The sequence below is a fragment of the Telopea speciosissima genome, chromosome 10, assembly GCF_018873765.1.
Source record: "Telopea speciosissima isolate NSW1024214 ecotype Mountain lineage chromosome 10, Tspe_v1, whole genome shotgun sequence".
NCBI lineage: Eukaryota > Viridiplantae > Streptophyta > Magnoliopsida > Proteales > Proteaceae > Telopea > Telopea speciosissima.
Window position 1 is genome coordinate 12,062,322 of NC_057925.1, and position 18,189 is coordinate 12,080,510.

General features: G+C 37.5%; 2 protein-coding genes across 4 annotated transcripts; both read right to left on the reverse strand.

Annotated features, from left to right (window-relative positions):
- Positions 1–1,895: 1,895 nt before the first annotated feature.
- Positions 1,896–10,231, reverse strand: LOC122642466 (MDIS1-interacting receptor like kinase 2-like). Of its 3 annotated transcripts, none has more exons than XM_043835958.1 (2): positions 8,580–10,231; positions 1,896–2,041 (listed from the first exon to the last, which is right to left on the reverse strand). In XM_043835958.1, exons 1-2 carry the CDS (start codon positions 10,216–10,218, stop codon positions 1,938–1,940), a joined length of 1,743 nt encoding a protein of 580 aa, XP_043691893.1. In that variant the 5' UTR covers positions 10,219–10,231; the 3' UTR covers positions 1,896–1,937. The 3 variants fall into 3 exon arrangements, with proteins under 3 accessions (XP_043691893.1, XP_043691894.1, XP_043691892.1); XM_043835959.1 differs by lacking the exon at positions 1,896–2,041 and adding an exon at positions 3,723–3,750; XM_043835957.1 differs by lacking the exon at positions 1,896–2,041 and adding an exon at positions 4,366–4,753.
- A 195-nt stretch (positions 10,232–10,426) lies between these two features.
- On the reverse strand, positions 10,427–11,425 carry LOC122643256 (probable leucine-rich repeat receptor-like protein kinase At1g35710). Its single transcript, XM_043836897.1, has 2 exons — positions 11,178–11,425; positions 10,427–11,141 (listed from the first exon to the last, which is right to left on the reverse strand). The coding sequence occupies exons 1-2, from the start codon at positions 11,423–11,425 to the stop codon at positions 10,427–10,429; spliced, it is 963 nt and encodes a 320-aa protein (XP_043692832.1).
- Positions 11,426–18,189: the final 6,764 nt, after the last annotated feature.

Genomic DNA, 18,189 nt, shown 5'->3' on the forward strand with positions numbered 1-18,189 from the left:
AGATTATCCAGCAGGGTGACGTGAGTATCTCCAAAGTGGACACAACTGAAAATGTGTCTGATGCCATGACAAAGTGTTTGTCACCAGGAGTGTTTGAGAAACACATGGAGGGCATGGGTTTAAAATGTATGGGGAATTGGCTTTGATGTACAAGTGGGAGATTGTTGGACAAGTGTGTGTCCATCAAACCCGGTTCGGTCCGGTTCAACCCGGTTCACCTTTGTATTGAACATTTATACATTTTAGTTTAATATTGTCACATGCGATATAAACTTTTTGAGCATTATGTGTCCGTAAGTTATACTTAAAATGGTAGTCACGACTAGGGTTTGGGTTGGGCACCCTTATCATATAGTCGTCGCATTGGGTATGCCTAGACATATGATGTCAGGGTACGAATGCGAGTGCTCACATGTTTGATGTGTGCATTGGCGAAGAATCTACTTTGTCGATTCCCTCATGTATTACTGCCAGATTTAGGAAGGGATAGACATGTGTCATCGACACCCTGTACCTGAGGGAACCCTGTCACTGCAAAGTGTGATCGCATTCTTTGGTTCATCAATGACTGAGACTCAAGCGACTCAAAGCCGGTGTTCTGGGAATGCGTGAACACTTTATGAGTAAAGAAGTTACCCAACACGGTCACCACTGCCCGATTGGGGAACACCAAGATAGAGACTGTCTGTGCATGGTCGGATCAGAATCTGGATCTAGTACCGTTTTGAAAATGATTTTGCAAAATTTATTTTACATAAAATGATGCATTATTTATAGTTATTTGAAATAAAGTGTTTTATCGAGTTTTACGTGACCCGATTGGATGCACAGACGCTCTTATATGGACATGTACTATGGATTGGGGTTTGGCAGTACATGTGTACATGCCCTAGATTCCATAATGATGGTGTTGATTAGTGGGGGGTTGTATATGATAAATTGTTATCATATAGGGAGTTATTTGGAATTTGCTAATTTAATTGGCTCTTTATTTAATTAATAGATTTGGTGCTAATTGTAATTATCCATTAATAATTAAATAAAGAATCTAATTAATATTTTCCCTATTAGATTCTGCTTCTTCACCTGTGTAGCACTTTGAGTTTAAACAGAACTGCCAGACTGAGAGAGAGAGAGTCAGACTCTCACTAGGGCTCTATTAAATCTATCTAGGATTTAATTAAACCCTATTATTATAAATAGGGGACCATAAAACGTAGAAGAGGGAAGTTCTCCACGTTTTTGGAGCAGACACTCTCTCTCCTGCGTTTTTGGTTTCTCTCTCTCCCTCTTGTGATCTCTCTTCTTCTTCTTGCTTCTCTCACCTGTGTTTGAGAGTTAGGGTTTGTGAAACCCTAGATTTGTGCTGAGGAGTTTGAGGGCATCTGAGATTGGCGTGTAGAACCTTGGTAGCACCATTGGAGGTTCAGATCTGTTTGCTTGGAGCGCTCACTGGAGGAAGAACCACTGTCTATTGGAGGAGCAACACTTGAGGCTCACCAGGTTAGCAGTTCTTTATTAATTCCTTCAGTTTATTGATTATTAATATTTATAGGATGCGAAAGAAACTCGAATCGACCTTTTCCGCTGCGCATTCGAGTTAGGGATGGATCCCCCTTGCCATGTGATGGACTAGGGATGAGTTTCTTCCTCCCTACTGTGATAATAAATTTTATGGGACACATGAGGGAAGGAAAAACCCTAACAGGGATGCACCAGGGTTCCCATGGGCGACCATGGGAAGCCCTAAAAATTAAATGGGGCACCCATGGGACACCATGGGCTAACCCAGGGAGTGCAAAACCCTGAGGATAAATATCTTGGTCTCTCTAGGGAATCATGGTTTGATCCCTGGACCGTTGTTTGACCAACAACGTGAGTCTTGGATCTAACACGTCCCTTATTAACATCTTTTGACCAACTAGTGATGTTAAAGATCAGATGAGCTCCTCTGGATGTGTTCCCAAGATTGTTTCCAATGCCACTACTCCAAAACTATATACATCACACTTCTTAGTTAAAACCATAGTGTAAGCAAGCTCTGCGAGGGAATAAAGAAAGGGGCATAGTGAAAATGTGTGAGGAGGACAACAAAAAAGTTCTGGAATATAAATAAGTTTCTACAATGTATTTTAAATGATGGATATGGTAGAACATGGTCTATATCAGATGCCAATTTTAAAGCTCAAATTCAGTTATCTCAATAATCCATGTGCTCTCTTGACATGCCATGTGGCAAAAGTAGGGCATGCCTGAAAAACTCTATAGATGGGACTGCTTAGCTAGAAATTCTGGTCCATTTAATCAATGCTATTTTTTTTTTTTTGGGGGGGGGGGGGGGGTGTGATATGATTTCTATATCAAAATATAAAACATTAAATGGTAACTTCATCCCATATGTCTTTCCCAATCAAATATAAAACATAGAAAAATGAGATATCAATTTTGGCAAACTTGGTTTAATGGTAACAAATACAAAGTAAACATTAAATACATATTGGGACAATATGGAAGAGATGGGACCTTAGACTAGAGATTACCAACAGGAGACCCACTAGTGCAGTTGGGTGGAGCATGGTGCAGTAGAGTCCAAGGTCCCAAGAGTTCTAAATCTCAAGCCTCTTGCTCCTCAACGTACTCACCTTTATCCCCCTTTGTCCCTCCTTATCCCCTCTGTACCTTCAAAAAGAAAAAAAAAATGGAAGTATAGAGATTAATTACCAAGGATAATACTACCCATCCAACAATCGGTGTGATCAAATTACCCGCAAGCCAACCTCCCTTCCCCACCCCTCCCCCCCAAAAAAATAAAAAATAAAAAAAACAACATGAATTAAAGGGCCCTTTCCATCTTTGAGGATAGTTATGTATATGGCCCTTGACTCCCCCTTGCCAAATCATTTTAATTTCTTGGCTTAGAGTTCTAAAACTTTGGGCATTCTAAAAATAATTGTAGCTATTATAACTTATTTTTAATTCAATAGGAAATCACAGTAGTGGTAGGGATACCTATTTTCTGTATAAAAATTTGGAAAAAGATAATAATTTATTACAAAATATAATAGGGCAACTTACGAACTATAGCAAAGATTCTTTTTTACTTCAAATGAGTAATTTCATTGTTCTATTTTATTTTCCCCCCATTATACGTCTGAAATCCTTTTGTTTACATTAGGTTTTTGCCCAATTTCTTTATGAACACCAAGAAAATTAAAGGGTATATAAGCAATCTATGATATCCTTCAGTTTTCTTATTGAATTACTCAATTAAATAAATTATTTTGTACTCATCTTAATTTATATAATTCACTAGCTTAAGTAAAATAGAATCTAAAAACTATTTCTTGATGAAAAATTTAAGAATTTATTAGGTAACATATAAATATCATAACAATAAGATGTGGCAACATTCAACCTATTTATCAAATTTTCTACATATTGGGGTTTTCCCTAGTTCATGAACAAAAGGATACTAAGCTAGACAACATTCTCATGAAGAACACCTTCTAGATTAAATTATAGTATTTTAACACATAAACAACCAATGAGAATGGCTTAATCTTAATAGATCTCATACAATTAATTCTACTTAGATCATACTTTTTTTTTTTTTTTAAATAACACCATACCTAGTTCATTCCTGGATGATCCCGTAGATTGTTTCCTAACCATGGTGTTCCATCCTGCGAGAACCTTTTGTGCCATGAAAACAAACTCATTTGTCCGAACCTTGAATTCTTCATATTCCCTCTGTATCCATGAAATGATGCATCAGATAACCCTGATAGACTCGATAACTAGAGCATAAGATAAGGAACATGATAATCAAATATCATAACATTCCCTCATTTTACAAAAATATCTAATACGACCAAATTTGAGTCTCTATGTGACTACAGAAGAAAAGTGGTCGAATGTTACCATGAAATTGTCTAAGGAGGCGAAAAGAGAACCCCTTGGAGTCAATTGTCAATACAGCATAAGGCTGAAACAAAAGGGCAGCCTTTGTGGCTTTATTCAAATTAAAATACCACTTCCCTGTTCCAAAATAAGAAAGGGATCAGGATGACTTAAATTGACATAAGAAAAACCTCATTTAGTCAGATAAAAATTAGGTAACCACCAATTCTAAGCATATTTATTAAAATAGAGAAATCATTTTCTTAAAAAAAAAAATCACCTCCAAAGAAATAAAGATTCATGGTCTACAGTGAGTACTTCAGCCATGACATCCTCATCAAAAGCCCAAAAGGGTGATATAGTTTTGGAAATCAGAAAAAAAACCGTGCAAATAAGAAAAGGCTGACCTTGATAACTATTGCTTAATTTTGAGTGCAGTCTCAAACGAATCGCCTCAATCCCTTGTTGGTCAAATGAATCATCGATCACAATTATTGTACTTCAATATCATTTAGGTCACCTAGAGTAATTTTATGAAAATGCTCCACAAATGATGTTCGAAGAACAAGTAACTCTTCTGATACTTGACGCATAGTGGGGCGGGATTGTGGGTGACTGTGTAAACATGCAAGTGCTATTCTCACAACAGAAACCACCTCCTTCGCAACATTTTGATGTGATGGAAAGATGAGTCTTGGATCTAACATGTCCCTTAATAGCATCTTTTGACCAACTGATGATGTTAAAGATAAAATGAGCTCCTCTGGATGCCTTCCCAAGATTGTTTCTAATGCCACTACTCCAAAACTATATACATCACACTTCTCAGTTAAAACCATACTGTAAGCAAGCTCTGCGAGGGAATAAAGAAAGAAGCTTGGTGAAAATGTATGAGGAGGACAACAAAAATGTTTTAGATTAGATACAAGTTTCGACAATATATTTTAAATGATGGATATGATAGAGCATGGTCTGAATTTATCAGATGTCAATTCCAAAGCTCAGATTCAGTTATCTCAGTAATCCATGTGCTGTGTTTTTAATCATTAATCTTTTGATGTTTGTTTACCTAAGAAACAAATCTGTTGATGCTTCATTTTTTTACTGGGCTAACTCCGTGAGGCTGAAACTTCACATGTGAATAAGGGACCTTAGGGTGTCCACCCCACCACAAAATTTGGGTCCCATCCAATAGGGCACGTGGCAAAAAAAGAGTGGCTCATGCAGAGAAGTTGCTCTCCATGACTTTGAAGGAAACTTGTGCCCAACAATCCTCCATTACTAATGAGTATTAATAGTGGATTTTGACACTAGTGTTTGCATACTACCCACATCAGAAGATAAATTTCATCATGTGTTAAAATAAAGTTTCAAATAGGATTGGGGGATCATAGGTCCACTTGTTCACAAAGATAGTCTTTCTGACATGCCATGTAGCAAAACTAGGATGTGCCTGAAAAACTTTGCAGATGGGGCTGCTTTGCTTGAAATTCTGGTCCTTTTAGTCAGTGCAATTTTTTTTTGGGGATATGATTTGTATATAAAAAATAAAACATTAAATGGTAACAAATACAAAGTAAACATCAAATGCATATTGGGCCAATATGGAAGAGATGGGACCTTAGACTAGAGATTACCAAGACGACAACTGCTAGTGTAGTTGGGTGGAGCATGCCACAGCAGAGCTCAGGGTCCCAAGAGTTCTCAATCTCGAACCTCTTGTTCCTCAACGTACCATTTATCACCCTTTTCCCCCCATTATCCCCTCTGCAACTTCAAAAAGGAAAAAAAAAGAAAGTATAGAGATTACCAAGGATAATACTACCCATCCAAAAATCGGTGTGACCAAATTACCCAAGAGCCCACCTCCTCTCCCTCCCCCTGCAACAAAAAAATATATATAAAAATTCAAGGGGCTCTTTCCATGTTTGAAGATAGGTCTGTATGTGCCCCTCGACGACTCCTCACCAAATTCTTTTAATTTCTTGGCCTAGACTTCTAAAACTTTGGACATTCAAAAAAGAATTGTAGCTATTGTAACTTATTTTTAATTCAATAGGAAAGCACAGTAGTGCTAGGGGTACCAATTTCCAATATAAGAATTTGGAAAAAAGATAATATTTTATAACAAAATATAATAGGGTAGCTTACGAACTATAGTAAGGCTTCTTTTTCACTTCAAACGAGTAATTTCATTGTTCTATTTTATTTTTCCCCCTTTATACTTCTGAATTCCTTTTGTTTGCAATAGGTTTTTGCCCAATTACCTTACAAACACCAAGAAATTCAAGGGTATCTAAGCAATCTATGATATCTTTTAGTTTTCTTATTGAATTACTCAATTAAATAAATTATTTTGTACTCATCTTAATTTATATAATGCATTAGCTTAAGTAAAAACGAATCTAAAAATTATTTATTGATGGAAAATTTTAAGAATTTATTAGGTAACATATAAATATCATAATAGACTCCTTTGTAAGGCCTTACTTTGTAAGCTTTGTTGGCTGATCAAATCAGACTCCTCTAGGATGGGCAAATTTCTTTATGTGAGATTCACTTCCAAGGGCCACATAAAAAAATCACATCAATTCCTCATCAACTATTTGGTTAGGAATCAAGAAAATGTGGGCTTTCGCTTCTGCGCACGAATCTTAGATCATAGGCGATGGTTCCAAGATTTGATTTTTAGCATGATAACTGGTTAGGCGAAGAATCTATTGCAGTCCGTTCAGGTCTCCCTACTTCAATCTTTAAATCATTTGACACCTGCCTTTCAAGATTTATTGTGCAATCCCAATGACTTTTTTCTGCAGTTTCTTCTCCCTTCTCGAAACAGAGTTTTACAGACGCATCAAATATCAAACTTCCATCAATAACTGTGGATGCTATGAGGGTCTGGACGCTATCCAAGATGGGAAATTTCATAGGGAAGTCAGCTTGGGAAGGCATTAGTCAGCCGCTAACAAAATTTCATGGCACGCCATGGTTTGGGCAAAATTTTTACACCCATGACAATCTTTATTTGGTTGGCGTTTGATGCATGTTAAATTGCCAACTGACGTGATGATTTCTCAAAGAGCTGTTCCGATAGTTTCTCATTGTTGTTTATGCCTGCACGCTATTGAAATTCAACGTCATATTTTTCATGAGTGCTCATTCTCTTTGAAGGTATGGCGGGACTTCCTTTCTTTGTTCCAGATGGTGTGGCCGAATAAATCTTCGATTATGGATTTATTAGTCTGGTGGAAAGAAAAATCAAATGCTATCTCTCTTTCAAGTGTATGGCAGGCTGGGTTCATTTTGGTGGCTTATCACATATGGCAGGAGCGGCATAAGTGACGTTTTGAAATCTTTCTAGTACTGTTATGCGCTTCATTAAATTGGACCACAAAGATGCTTCAACCTGCATGCATTGCAAAATCCGATCCTTTCAAGACCTGGTACTTGCTCGACAGATCGGTGCCACCTTCCAGAAGTCTAAGTCCTGCCATATTATTGAAATAATATGGAGGAAGCCGGAGGAGTAAACTCAACATAGATGGATGTTCTATGGGAAATCCAAGTCATTCAAGTGTTGCAGGTATTTTTCAGAATTCTCAGGGCATTCCAACAGGCAGTTTCTCTATTTATTTGGGGATTTTGACAAATTTCTTCGTTGAGTTCTCAGCTTTCTTCTTTGGAGTCCAAATGACTAGGGATAAAAATATCAACCTTCTTTGGGTTGAGGGAGATGCTGAAGCGGTGATTATGTCAATAAAGAATGGCAAGATCCCGTGGGAGTTCAAGCAAAAATGGTTTGATGTGGTGAATTATCTTCTAGCTATAACATGGCAAATAACCCATAGCTATAGAGAGGCAAATACAATGGCAGATCTATTGGCTAAAAGGATTGCAACAATTCAGGTGTCTCATTGTTGGGTAGATTCTCCAACTTTCGTCCATTATGAGATTGAATGGGACCTGCAGGAAAGAAGTCGGTTTCACTTTGCTCAAGGCTGAATTCTATCACTTCGAGTTTGGATTAGTCTATTTCTCTAGAACCCTGTTGATGGCCATGCCAAAGGTGTGGTTCTAGAGTAATAGCTCTAATCTCTTTTGCTCCTCTAAGGTTACCTACCGAAGAGGATTTGTTTTGGGTTTTCTATGGATTTTCCCTTTTGGGGACTTCTGATCTTGTAATTATTCCTATATTTTAATACACATTTTTTGCTGATCTTTAGCGCAAAAGAATATAAATATCATAACAATAAGACGTGACAACATTCAGCCTATTGTTCTAAAATGATTGTAAATAAAAGAAACTAAAAAAAAAATTACCTAAGTTTTGAATTTTGATGTGTGTCACCATTCATCCTAATAATCTAAAAGAATTGCAATCCAAAGCAACTAACATACATTTTTCTCTTACTGAAGTTTAGTTGATTGTGTATTAGATCATTCAAATTTTGAATAAGATGTTTATCAAATTATGATAATTGTGCTTCCACTTGGAATCGAAGATATGAGGTAGAAACACATTTAAATTTTTTTTTCCTTTCTTGATACTATGACAACAAATGCTTGAATGACCCAATTTAGCAAAAAAAATCCAAAGTCTTAAATAATGAAGTGAAAATAAAGAAATCATGATAAACAACAATAAAAGCATAGTATATAGTGGTAGTAAATTTAAATACCTGGAGCAATATATCCATGAGTTCCTTTAAGTGACGTCCAATTAGATGAGTCTGGCTTTAATAGTCTTGCAATGCCAAAATCAGATACACGAGCCTCGAGTTCCAAGTCCAGCAATATATTTTTGCTTGAAATATCCCGATGAATTATTGGTAGAATAAAATCATGGTGCAAGTAAGACAAAGCATTGGCCACACTTTTAATGGAATTTACTCTTTTCACCCAATCGAACTCCACAGCCTCTGCTTGATTGCTCAATATACGTGCTAAGCTTCCTTTTTCCATGTACTCGTAAACAAGAAATGTGCACCGTGGGTGAGAGCAAAATCCATAAAGTTTGACAATGTTTCGATGCCTTATTTCTGTTAACACACGTATTTCATTCCCAAAGCTTTCCTCAGTCACTATTGTCGTGCCTTCTAATGGATGGAACTTCTTCAAGGCTACTACATGGCCTGTAGGTAGCACTGCTTTGTAAACACTCCTAGAATTCCCATTTCCAATGCAATATTTGGCATCAAAATCCTCTGTTGCTTTTATAATGTCCTCAAAAGCAATCTTTCCATCGAAATCCCATATTGAAAAAATATTGCCATGGTTTCTTCTTGTTGCTTCTATATTTTCTTTTTTTGCTTTTTGTTGCATGAGGAAAAGGACACCAACAATTGCAAATGCAAGGAACACAGTTCCTATCAAAGAAGCAACGATGGATATGATGACTTTGTGTCCATTTTTTTTCGATCCCTTGCTTGTATGAGATTGATGGCAGGGGATTAGACCTTGAAGTTCACCACATAACCCTTTATTGTTTCTAAATGCTTGTGGTGAAGCAGCATTTCTGAAAACCCTATTGTTAGGAACAACACCCTCCAACTCATTATGGGAAAAATCAAGAGATATTAAGCTAACCATCTCTATGAGAGAAAGGGGTATCGAGCCTGTGACCATATTGTGGGATAGATTCAAAATTACCAACTTTATCAACTTTCCAAGTTGTGGTGGTATTAGTCCACTAATTGAGTTATGACTAAGGTCCAATTGAGCTTGTAGGGATACCAGATCACCAATTTGAGATGGAATGCTTCCATTCAATGAATTCTGGCTCAAATTTAATGAAAAAAGTTTGGAGCATTGACAAAGCTGAGCCGGAATTGATCCAATTAGCCTATTTGCTGAGAGGTCTAGACTTTCCAAACTGATTAATTTTCCGATTTCAATTGGTACGTGCCCTGTAATCTGGTTGTCACTTAAATTCAAGCGGAGCAAAGTGGATAAGTTACCAAGTTCCGTTGGTATTTCTCCAACAAGTTTGTTGGAAGAAAGGTCAAGTTGTCCAAGTCGAGTTAAATGGCCAATCTCAGGTGGTATCTTCCCACTAATAATATTTCCAGAAATCTTTAGCACTGACAAATTCTTACATTCTCCCCAGTTTGGTGAGAGCTCACCATAGAGTCTGTTAAAACTCATGTCAATGAGATAAAGATGTGGATGTACATCAAAACTGTCAGTTATATTTCCAACAAATAGGTTATTGTTAAGTCGAACTCTTGTTAAACTTGTGCAATTTCTAAAGTCTGGAATAGGACCCAGGAGACTACTGTTAAAAACCGCTAATATTTGAAGTGATCGTCCTTGGCACATTTGTTTTGGTAAACTTCCAAAAAATTGATTGTTATCCAAAGCGAGTACCTCTAGTTTACTTAAGTTAGCTAGAGAACGAGGGATTGGACCGCTGAGTTTGTTCTGACCTAGTGATAAAAAAATCAGATTCGCCATATCTCCAATTTCTGAAGGCACCGGACCAGAAAATTCATTCCCACGCAAATAGAGATCCTCTAGCTTACTTAAGTTAGCTAGAGAACGAGGGATTGGACCCGCTGAGTTTGTTCAGACCTAGTGTTAAATCAATCAGATTCTGCAGATCTCCAATTTCAGAAGGCAACGGACCAGAAAATTCATTCTCACGCAAATAGAGATCCTCTAGCTTACTTAAGCTAGCAAGAGAACGAGGGATTGGACCGCTGAGTTTGTTCTGATTTAGTGCCAAACCAATCAGATTCTCCAGATCTCCAATTTCTGAAGGTATTGAACCACTGAATTCATTGGAATGCAAATATAGATATTCGAGGTTGGTTAAATTAGCTAGGACAGGGGGGATCAAACCAATGAATTTATTCCAACCTATTGATAATACAACCAGATTTTTCATACTCCCTATTTCTAAAGGAATATTGCCACTGATTTCATTGGCATGGAGGTATACGAAGCGAAGGCTGCTTAAATTACTCAAGGTGAGAGGCAGAACGCTGGAAAGATTATTAAAGGAGAGATCGAAGTGGGTGAGCTTGGAGAGGCTACCAATATGCATTGGTATGGGTCCTGTGAGTCCATTGAGGCTGAGATTGAGACGGAGGAGATTGGGAAAAGAAGAGAAGGTCAAGTTATGAAGCGTACCTTGCAGCTCTGCTTTCGGAAGGCTTATCTCAACCACACTACTTCCGACTTTGTTGCAAGTTATGCCAAACCAGTTGCATGGTGAGATTGCTGATGATGATGAAGCGGCATTAGTAGTATTTGTGTTGGGAGATGGTGATGTAGTAGTAAGCTTCCAAGAACCGAGAGCTGCAACGGAGTAGTTTAGAAGGCTGGCTTTCCATTTGAGGAGAGCCTCTGCTTCACTTGACAGCTGATCAGAGACGACCAGCCTTGATTCACTACTAAACGCAGTAGAGGAACTGAAGAAGCTCACAAGGCAAAGAAACGCTACAACGGTCGGAAAGAAGAATAACAACGGAGGAGTTGTCAGAGATCGAGTAGAAGGAGTGTTGGTTGTGGTGGAGTAAGCCATGGATGGGTGATACCTCCCTTACGATGTTGGTTGGTTGATTGGTTGGTTCGCACTTTGCTCATATGTGAAAAGACCTTTTGTTTCATTGCCAATTTATAGACGTCCTGTTGTTTTGAAAAAGTCCTATCGATTTTTATTTATTTATTTTTTGCTTTAATAAAAATCTCTTAATTAATTAACGAGGTCAGTCAGCGAAAGGGATTTCCCATTTGGGTTTGTTTTTCCACATGTACCTTTAATTCACTTCTCTTTCGTTGTGGGGAAAGGATCCTATCTGTATCTGTGCCTTATTGTGGAAAAACTTTTGGTTATTCTGTCCCAACTCCCAGGAAGGAACGTGAGAATAAAGTAATCTCAATCCAACGATAACCACGTGTCATTCTGCGGTTTGAAAAGATTTATTTTATCTGTAACACATATTATTAGATGGGTGCGGCTGGTTATAATTAAGAAGGTTACAAATAGATTTTATAATCGGACTTACATGTCTTTTAATATAACTGTTATAACAATTTATGTAAGGACAATTAGTGTAACTTCACATAAAAAATAATCAAGTGACTATATTATTTATGTTTCTTTGAATTAAAAGGATAAAATAAGAAATGCATAATCAATTTTTAGTTTTGAATAGGACATTCTCCCTGAGTTACAAATAGATGACCGCTGGAGGTTGTGACTTTAAATGCTCATCTAACTTCTCAATTTTTTATTTGTTTTATCCTCTATATAAATGACAGCGGCCGTAAATGACATTCACTTTATAACTAGGGTAGGGATTAGCTGGGCCTTGTGGCCTTAAATGCTCACCTAACCTAGCAAATGGCAACAAGTCTTTTTATTGGACGGCAAAAAAATTGGTCTTCGTTGTTAATAACTAGGGTAGGGATTAGCTAGGCCTTGTGGCCTTAAATGCTCACCTAACGTCTTAGTTTTTTTATTTTTTTCATCCTCTATATAAATGACAGATGTACTCTATATGGCTTTAGCAAATGGCAACAAGTTTTCTACCAAAAAAAAAAAAATAGCAACAAGTTTTTTTATTGGACGGTGAAAAAATTGGTCTTTGTTGGTTTAACTCAAGCTCATGTCTTTTTTATGGGGAGTGATGTCAATTTTCATCCCTATTCAATTAGATCGATTGACACGGACAGGTTCAATTTGTTTGGTTTGGGGTTTTATGAAATTAGTTGTAACCGATATTAAACCAATTTCATCCAAACCGTAAAATCCGAACCAAAACAAACTAAAACCCATAAAAGGTTACAAAAAAAAAAAAAAGACAAGCCTGATCAAAATCGGACCGAACTAACTAATTATTACTCTTACTTTAGATGCACTGAACCTATAGCACTTCACACACAGGCTGTGCTTTCAGCTATTTCTTGTACAAACTTGATTTCTTGGTTGAGAAAATAAACCCATTTCCAAGGTTCAATCCTAGGGGTATCAATAAGTCAGTTTGGGTTGGTTTTGATTCGGCTGAGTTGATTATGGTGTGGGAATGGAAAATCCAAAATCAAACCAATAAAGAAAGTTCGGTTTCATGTTGTATTGATTTCTTGTATCTGTTTGTTACTAGGATCAACTTTGGTTTCGGTTCGATTTAAATTCGATTTAATATACATATTTATACAAAACTATGAAAAAAAAATTCAACAAATAGAAATTTTTTGCTACTAGTCAAATGTGCAAATGTGTCGAGTAGGTGTTCTAAGATACAACTATCCCTAACATTGCACTAGTATCCTACAAAATTAATGCATCATAGAAAAATCTAGGGGTTCAACCGGTCCTAGTTGGGCCGGATTTTTTCAAACCCCAACCCTAAGTCCCTTTAGCCCAGTCTTGAACCCTAAGTCGGGCTGGGATATTGCTGCCCAAGCTCAACCCAACCTTGTCTAACCCTAATTGATGTTGATTGGGACAGGCTGGCTTGGGTTGGCCCTGAGAATCTTTTTTTTTTTTGTTGTCATTTTTTGGCTAGGTAATTATGTCACACTAGCCCTTTTATAATTGAATGTATGACATTATAATGGCAAAAGGTTATGTGCACGGTCCTATCCCCCCCACTAAGGGGGTCAAAATGACTTAAATTGATAAACCCCCTATTGACACTTCGTAACCCATTCCCTCTCATACGACATTGCATGAAAACCACCCCATGTTATTATTATTAGGGCAAGAGATCGTTAGTTGGTTGTATTGCACATGCAGCAATGTAAGGGCCAATGAGAGTGTACCCCTGGGCATATCAACTTAGATGTCATTTTTTATTTCAGGGGGGTAGAGCAGTACTTTTGTGTGCTCCTATGTTTGCGTGCAGTAGCCATGGGATCAGGTACCATACTTTTTCCCCCTTGTTATTATGATAAGTATGATCTTATTATTTATACTAATAATATCGTACATGGCTATACTGGGCTGGGCTCAATTCAAGCCCGGCCCAACCCTACTTGAACCTCCAAAGCTCAATCCTAACCCATCTCGGGGGCTGAAAATCTTAGCCCGGGGCTTATCGACCGCAAGATAGGCTTTGGAAAAATCAGGTTTGACGGGCAAGTTGGAGATTCCTAGGAAGAAAAAAAAACCTACGTTTTAAGCGGAACAAAATAAAGAATCTACAGCTTTTTGCAAAATGTCAAATGTACTTGTTGCCGTAGGAAACTGACCGGGCTGACGTGGATGAACACTCCTACAAGGCTAGGAAGCATAGAACATAAGAGAGCACCCGAGCAAACTACAAGGGAGACTCTCTGATGCTTAAGTTAGGTTCCCAAACAAAGATACGAATTTTTGCAAAGTAATTGCGCAAGAGAATAGAGATTAATCGATCCCCTTAGCTAGGTGTTGGTCTTTGTATTTATAGGGTAAGAGTTTGTTATCCCACCAAAAGTCAGTGTTGGGAGTCCAGCATTGGTAGGCTGACTCCCCCATGGAAGGTGAATCTTTGTAGGAGTCTAATATGGTAGGAAATTATCATGGGGGATCCTGGAGGGAAAGTCCTAAAAAACGTATATGTATCTGTTTAGGATATCCGTATATGATTAGAGGGTTTCTTGATCCAATTCAGATAATTTGGAACACACTTTATCCGATTCGAATAGATATCCAATTAATAATTATAAAATTAACTAGCTAATGATTTTGCAGACTCTTGAAGATTCGACTGATTATAGAGAACGAGGATAAGAGCTTGGACAACTGAGAAACTTGGATGAGAGTGAATCGTATCTTGCAAGGAAGGAAGGTCTAGGTTACAAAAGTCAAGGATGTAAACAATTACTCAAAAAATTGAATTCAATTTGCATCTATCTGATCAGGAGATATCCTGATCCAATCACATCCTATCCGTGGTTGATCTATTTACATCTCTAGGATTATCCAACGTTGATTGAGATATCACAAACTTGGTTTTAAAATCAACCATGGAGAGGCGAAGGGGTGAAACAGGGCCAGGTTGGGCCAGGTTTTTTAAAACCTTAGCCCAACCCTGAGTCCTCTCAATTCAACTCAAGCCCAACTCGACCATAGGTTGGCCTGAAATATCTCAGCCCAGCCTAGGCCGACCTTGATCGACCCTAGTCGGGCTGGGTTAGCCCTGATTGGCTAGTCTCATGTGATTGGGTATTGATTTGTTTCATACTCAATTGACTACTAGACTTTTCTTTGGGTTAAAAATCTTAGCCCAATCTTGAAAGTTTAAATACTTTTGTTCAATAGATAATTAGCCTTCTTTTTTTTGGTTTTTTTGGAGGGGGGGGGGGGAAGGAGGGGGTAAACCAATATATAATTAGATACGAAAGAAAATTTGCAAAATGTAATCAATAAATTGTAAAGCATAACCTAACACAGGGCGGGCTAGGTTGGCCTTAGCCCAAGGCCTCAACCCTTAGCCAGACCTTGACCCCGGCCCTAAAAATTAAATCCTAACCCACCTTCAGGGTTGAAAAATCCAGCCCAGGCTCTATTCCAGCTAGGACGGGCTTGGGTCAACGAGTCCAAACTTACACTCCTAGAACGATGACACTCTTGATATGAGAGGAGGCATATGGAGTGGTACATAGGGCTTTAAAACGAGGAATCGAACAATGCCTATTTCGATCCGCTATCTGAATAGGTTTGGAAAAGCTTAGAATAGGTGCAAATACATGGTTTGAGGAATCGGTATCGGACCAGATCAATCGATTCGTATCGATATTGCTGGAGATCGATACCGTTCTTGACTGATCCCATATCGATTGATCGGTATGGACAAGAGTTAAAAATATATATATTTTTAAAAAAAAAATAAACATAATCAATCCAGACCTATACGAACCAATCTGGATCAATACCGGAAGAGACTGATATCAATACCGATTCCGATTACTAAAACCATACTTAGAGATGATATTCCATCGATTATAGTGTTTTTATCCAGGAATTGGTCGTATCGAATCTTTAGAAATCATGATCAGTGATTGCTGATTTCAATTCGAATAAGGTGATTCGCTGATCCAATTCTGATTCTTCAAACCAATATTTGTAATCTCAGATCGGATCGGATCCATATCGATCGATTTTGGCTAGATCGGATTGGTATAGGCCGAGACCAATCCCGATACTGATCCACCTGTATTGACAAGAGTAAAAAGGTAAAACAAAAATCAGGGGCAAAAGTGTCATATTTACCGAGTTTGGGGGATCCCAATCCGATCCAGCCGATTACAAACCTTACATCAAACCCTAGTGGTACACTATTCCGATGTGTTGGGGAAAGGCAAAATTAGTTTCCTATTACAAATGTAATTTGTTATGGACAAGGGGTGTGTTTGAAATATAAAATCTGATTGGAGCTAATTTATAATAGAAATCATTCAGGTCATAAACAACGAATAATAAAAAAATCCTGTCATAATGTGTAAATTGTAAGAACTATCTTCTTCTGTTTTTTTGGTAAGAAGAGAACTATCTTCTTCAACCTTAGATTCGGGAAATCATCATGATTGTTGGAGAATGGGGTTGACCGTTGATCGGTCAGGTCAAGCAAACACCTATGATTAAATTATTTTAATACCCTTAAAGTACATTAAGATTTTGATATCTAATTTCTTTGCTTATGTCATGCACTTTAAGTGAAATGATGTACCCCAAAAGATAAGAAACCCAACAATAGTACACCTTGGGCCAAAAAAAGAGATTACAAGTTATGTTGTAACCGGACTGGTTACAAACAGCTTTACCCTTATTAGATAACGTGAAAACTCGTGGCTGAGGATTACATAACTTTAGTAACCATGGATCAAAACAGGCTATGCTATCGTATATGCCACCGATAGGACATTCACACAAGCAATTCACTCTCTTATGATTACATTTTTTGGGATCTATGCATAAATCAACAAATATGATGGAAGGAATTTTTTTTTCCTCTGTGCATTTATCTAATTACTCCATTAAATTGGTTTCATCCAACAAAATGGATGAAATAAAACCTACTGATCTTTTCCCATATTAAACTTCTTTCCAGCTTACTCCTCAATCCCGGTGCTTCCTGTCATACCCGTTGGCAGGAGTGAGGGTGTCAATAGGTTTAATTCGGTTTGTAATTGATTATTGTTATATGGTATATTATCAATGTGTTTTGATTTGTTGTTGGGTTTTTTTTTTTTTTTTTTGTTATTTGGTTTGTAATTGATTTAATTGATTTTATTCAATTCATAATGAATTCTTTTGGGCTTAAGTAATTTTATCTCAATTGTATTCAATTTAACGATTTATCAGTTCTATATAGTTAATTTCTTTACTAGTTCCTGTTATTCAAACAACGGTCCAGGGATCAAACCATGGTTCCCTAGGGAAACCAATATACAGAAAAATTAGGGTTTTGCACGCCCTGGGTTATCCCATGGTGTCCCATGGGAGCCCCTTTAATTTTTAGGGTTTCCCATGGTCGCCCATGAGAACTCTGGTGCATCCCTATTAGGGTTTCTCCTTCCCTATTGTGTCCCATAAAATTAATTATCACAATAGGGATGGAGAAATTCATCTCTAGTCCATCACATGGCAAGAGGGATCCATCCCATACTGAAATGCGCAGCAGAAATAAATCGATTCGAGTTTCTTTCGCATCCTATAAATATTAATAATTAAATAACCGAAGGAATTATTAAAGAACTGCTAACCTGGTGAGCCTCAAGTGTTGCTCCTCCAATAGATAGTGGTTCTTCCTCCAGTGAGCGCTCCAAGCAAACAGATCTGAACCTCCAATGGTGCTATCAAGGTTCTACACGCCAATCCCAGATGCTCTCAAATTCCTTAGCACAAATCTAGGGTTTCACAAACCCTAACTCTCAAACACAAATGAGAGAAGCAAGAAGAAGAAAAAGAGAGATCACAAGAGGGAGAGAGAGAGACCAAAACGTAGGAGAGAGAGTGTCTACCCAAAACGTGGAGCACTCCTTCTCCCTTCTACGTTTTGGTCCTCTATATACAATAATTTGAATTAATTAAATCCTAGTAGGATTTAAAAAAATTCCCAGTGAGAGTCTGACTCTCTCTCTCTTTGTTTGGCAGTTCTATTTAAACTCAAAGTCCTTCAAAGGTGAAGAAGCAGAATCTAATAGGAAAATTGTTAATTAGATTCTTTATTTAATTATTAATGGATAATTACAATTAGCACCAAATCCATTAATTAAATAAAGAGCTCATTAACTTAGCAAATTCCAAATAACTCCCTATATGATAACTATTATCATATACAACCCCCCCATTAATCAACA

Excerpts from the sequence above, each read along its gene's own strand:
- LOC122642466 (XM_043835957.1), bottom strand. The coding sequence starts at position 10,218 with ATGTGCCAAGGACGATCACTTCAAATATTAGCGGTTTTTAACAGTAGT. Across the intron at positions 4,754-8,579 it reads TCATGGATATATTGCTCCAG|AGCTTGCTTACAGTATGGTT; the intron begins GTATTTAAATTT and ends ATTCCCTCGCAG.
- LOC122643256 (XM_043836897.1), bottom strand. The coding sequence starts at position 11,425 with ATGGCTTACTCCACCACAACCAACACTCCTTCTACTCGATCTCTGACA. Across the intron at positions 11,142-11,177 it reads CTCGGTTCTTGGAAGCTTAC|TGCCGCTTCATCATCATCAG; the intron begins TACTACATCACC and ends AAATACTACTAA.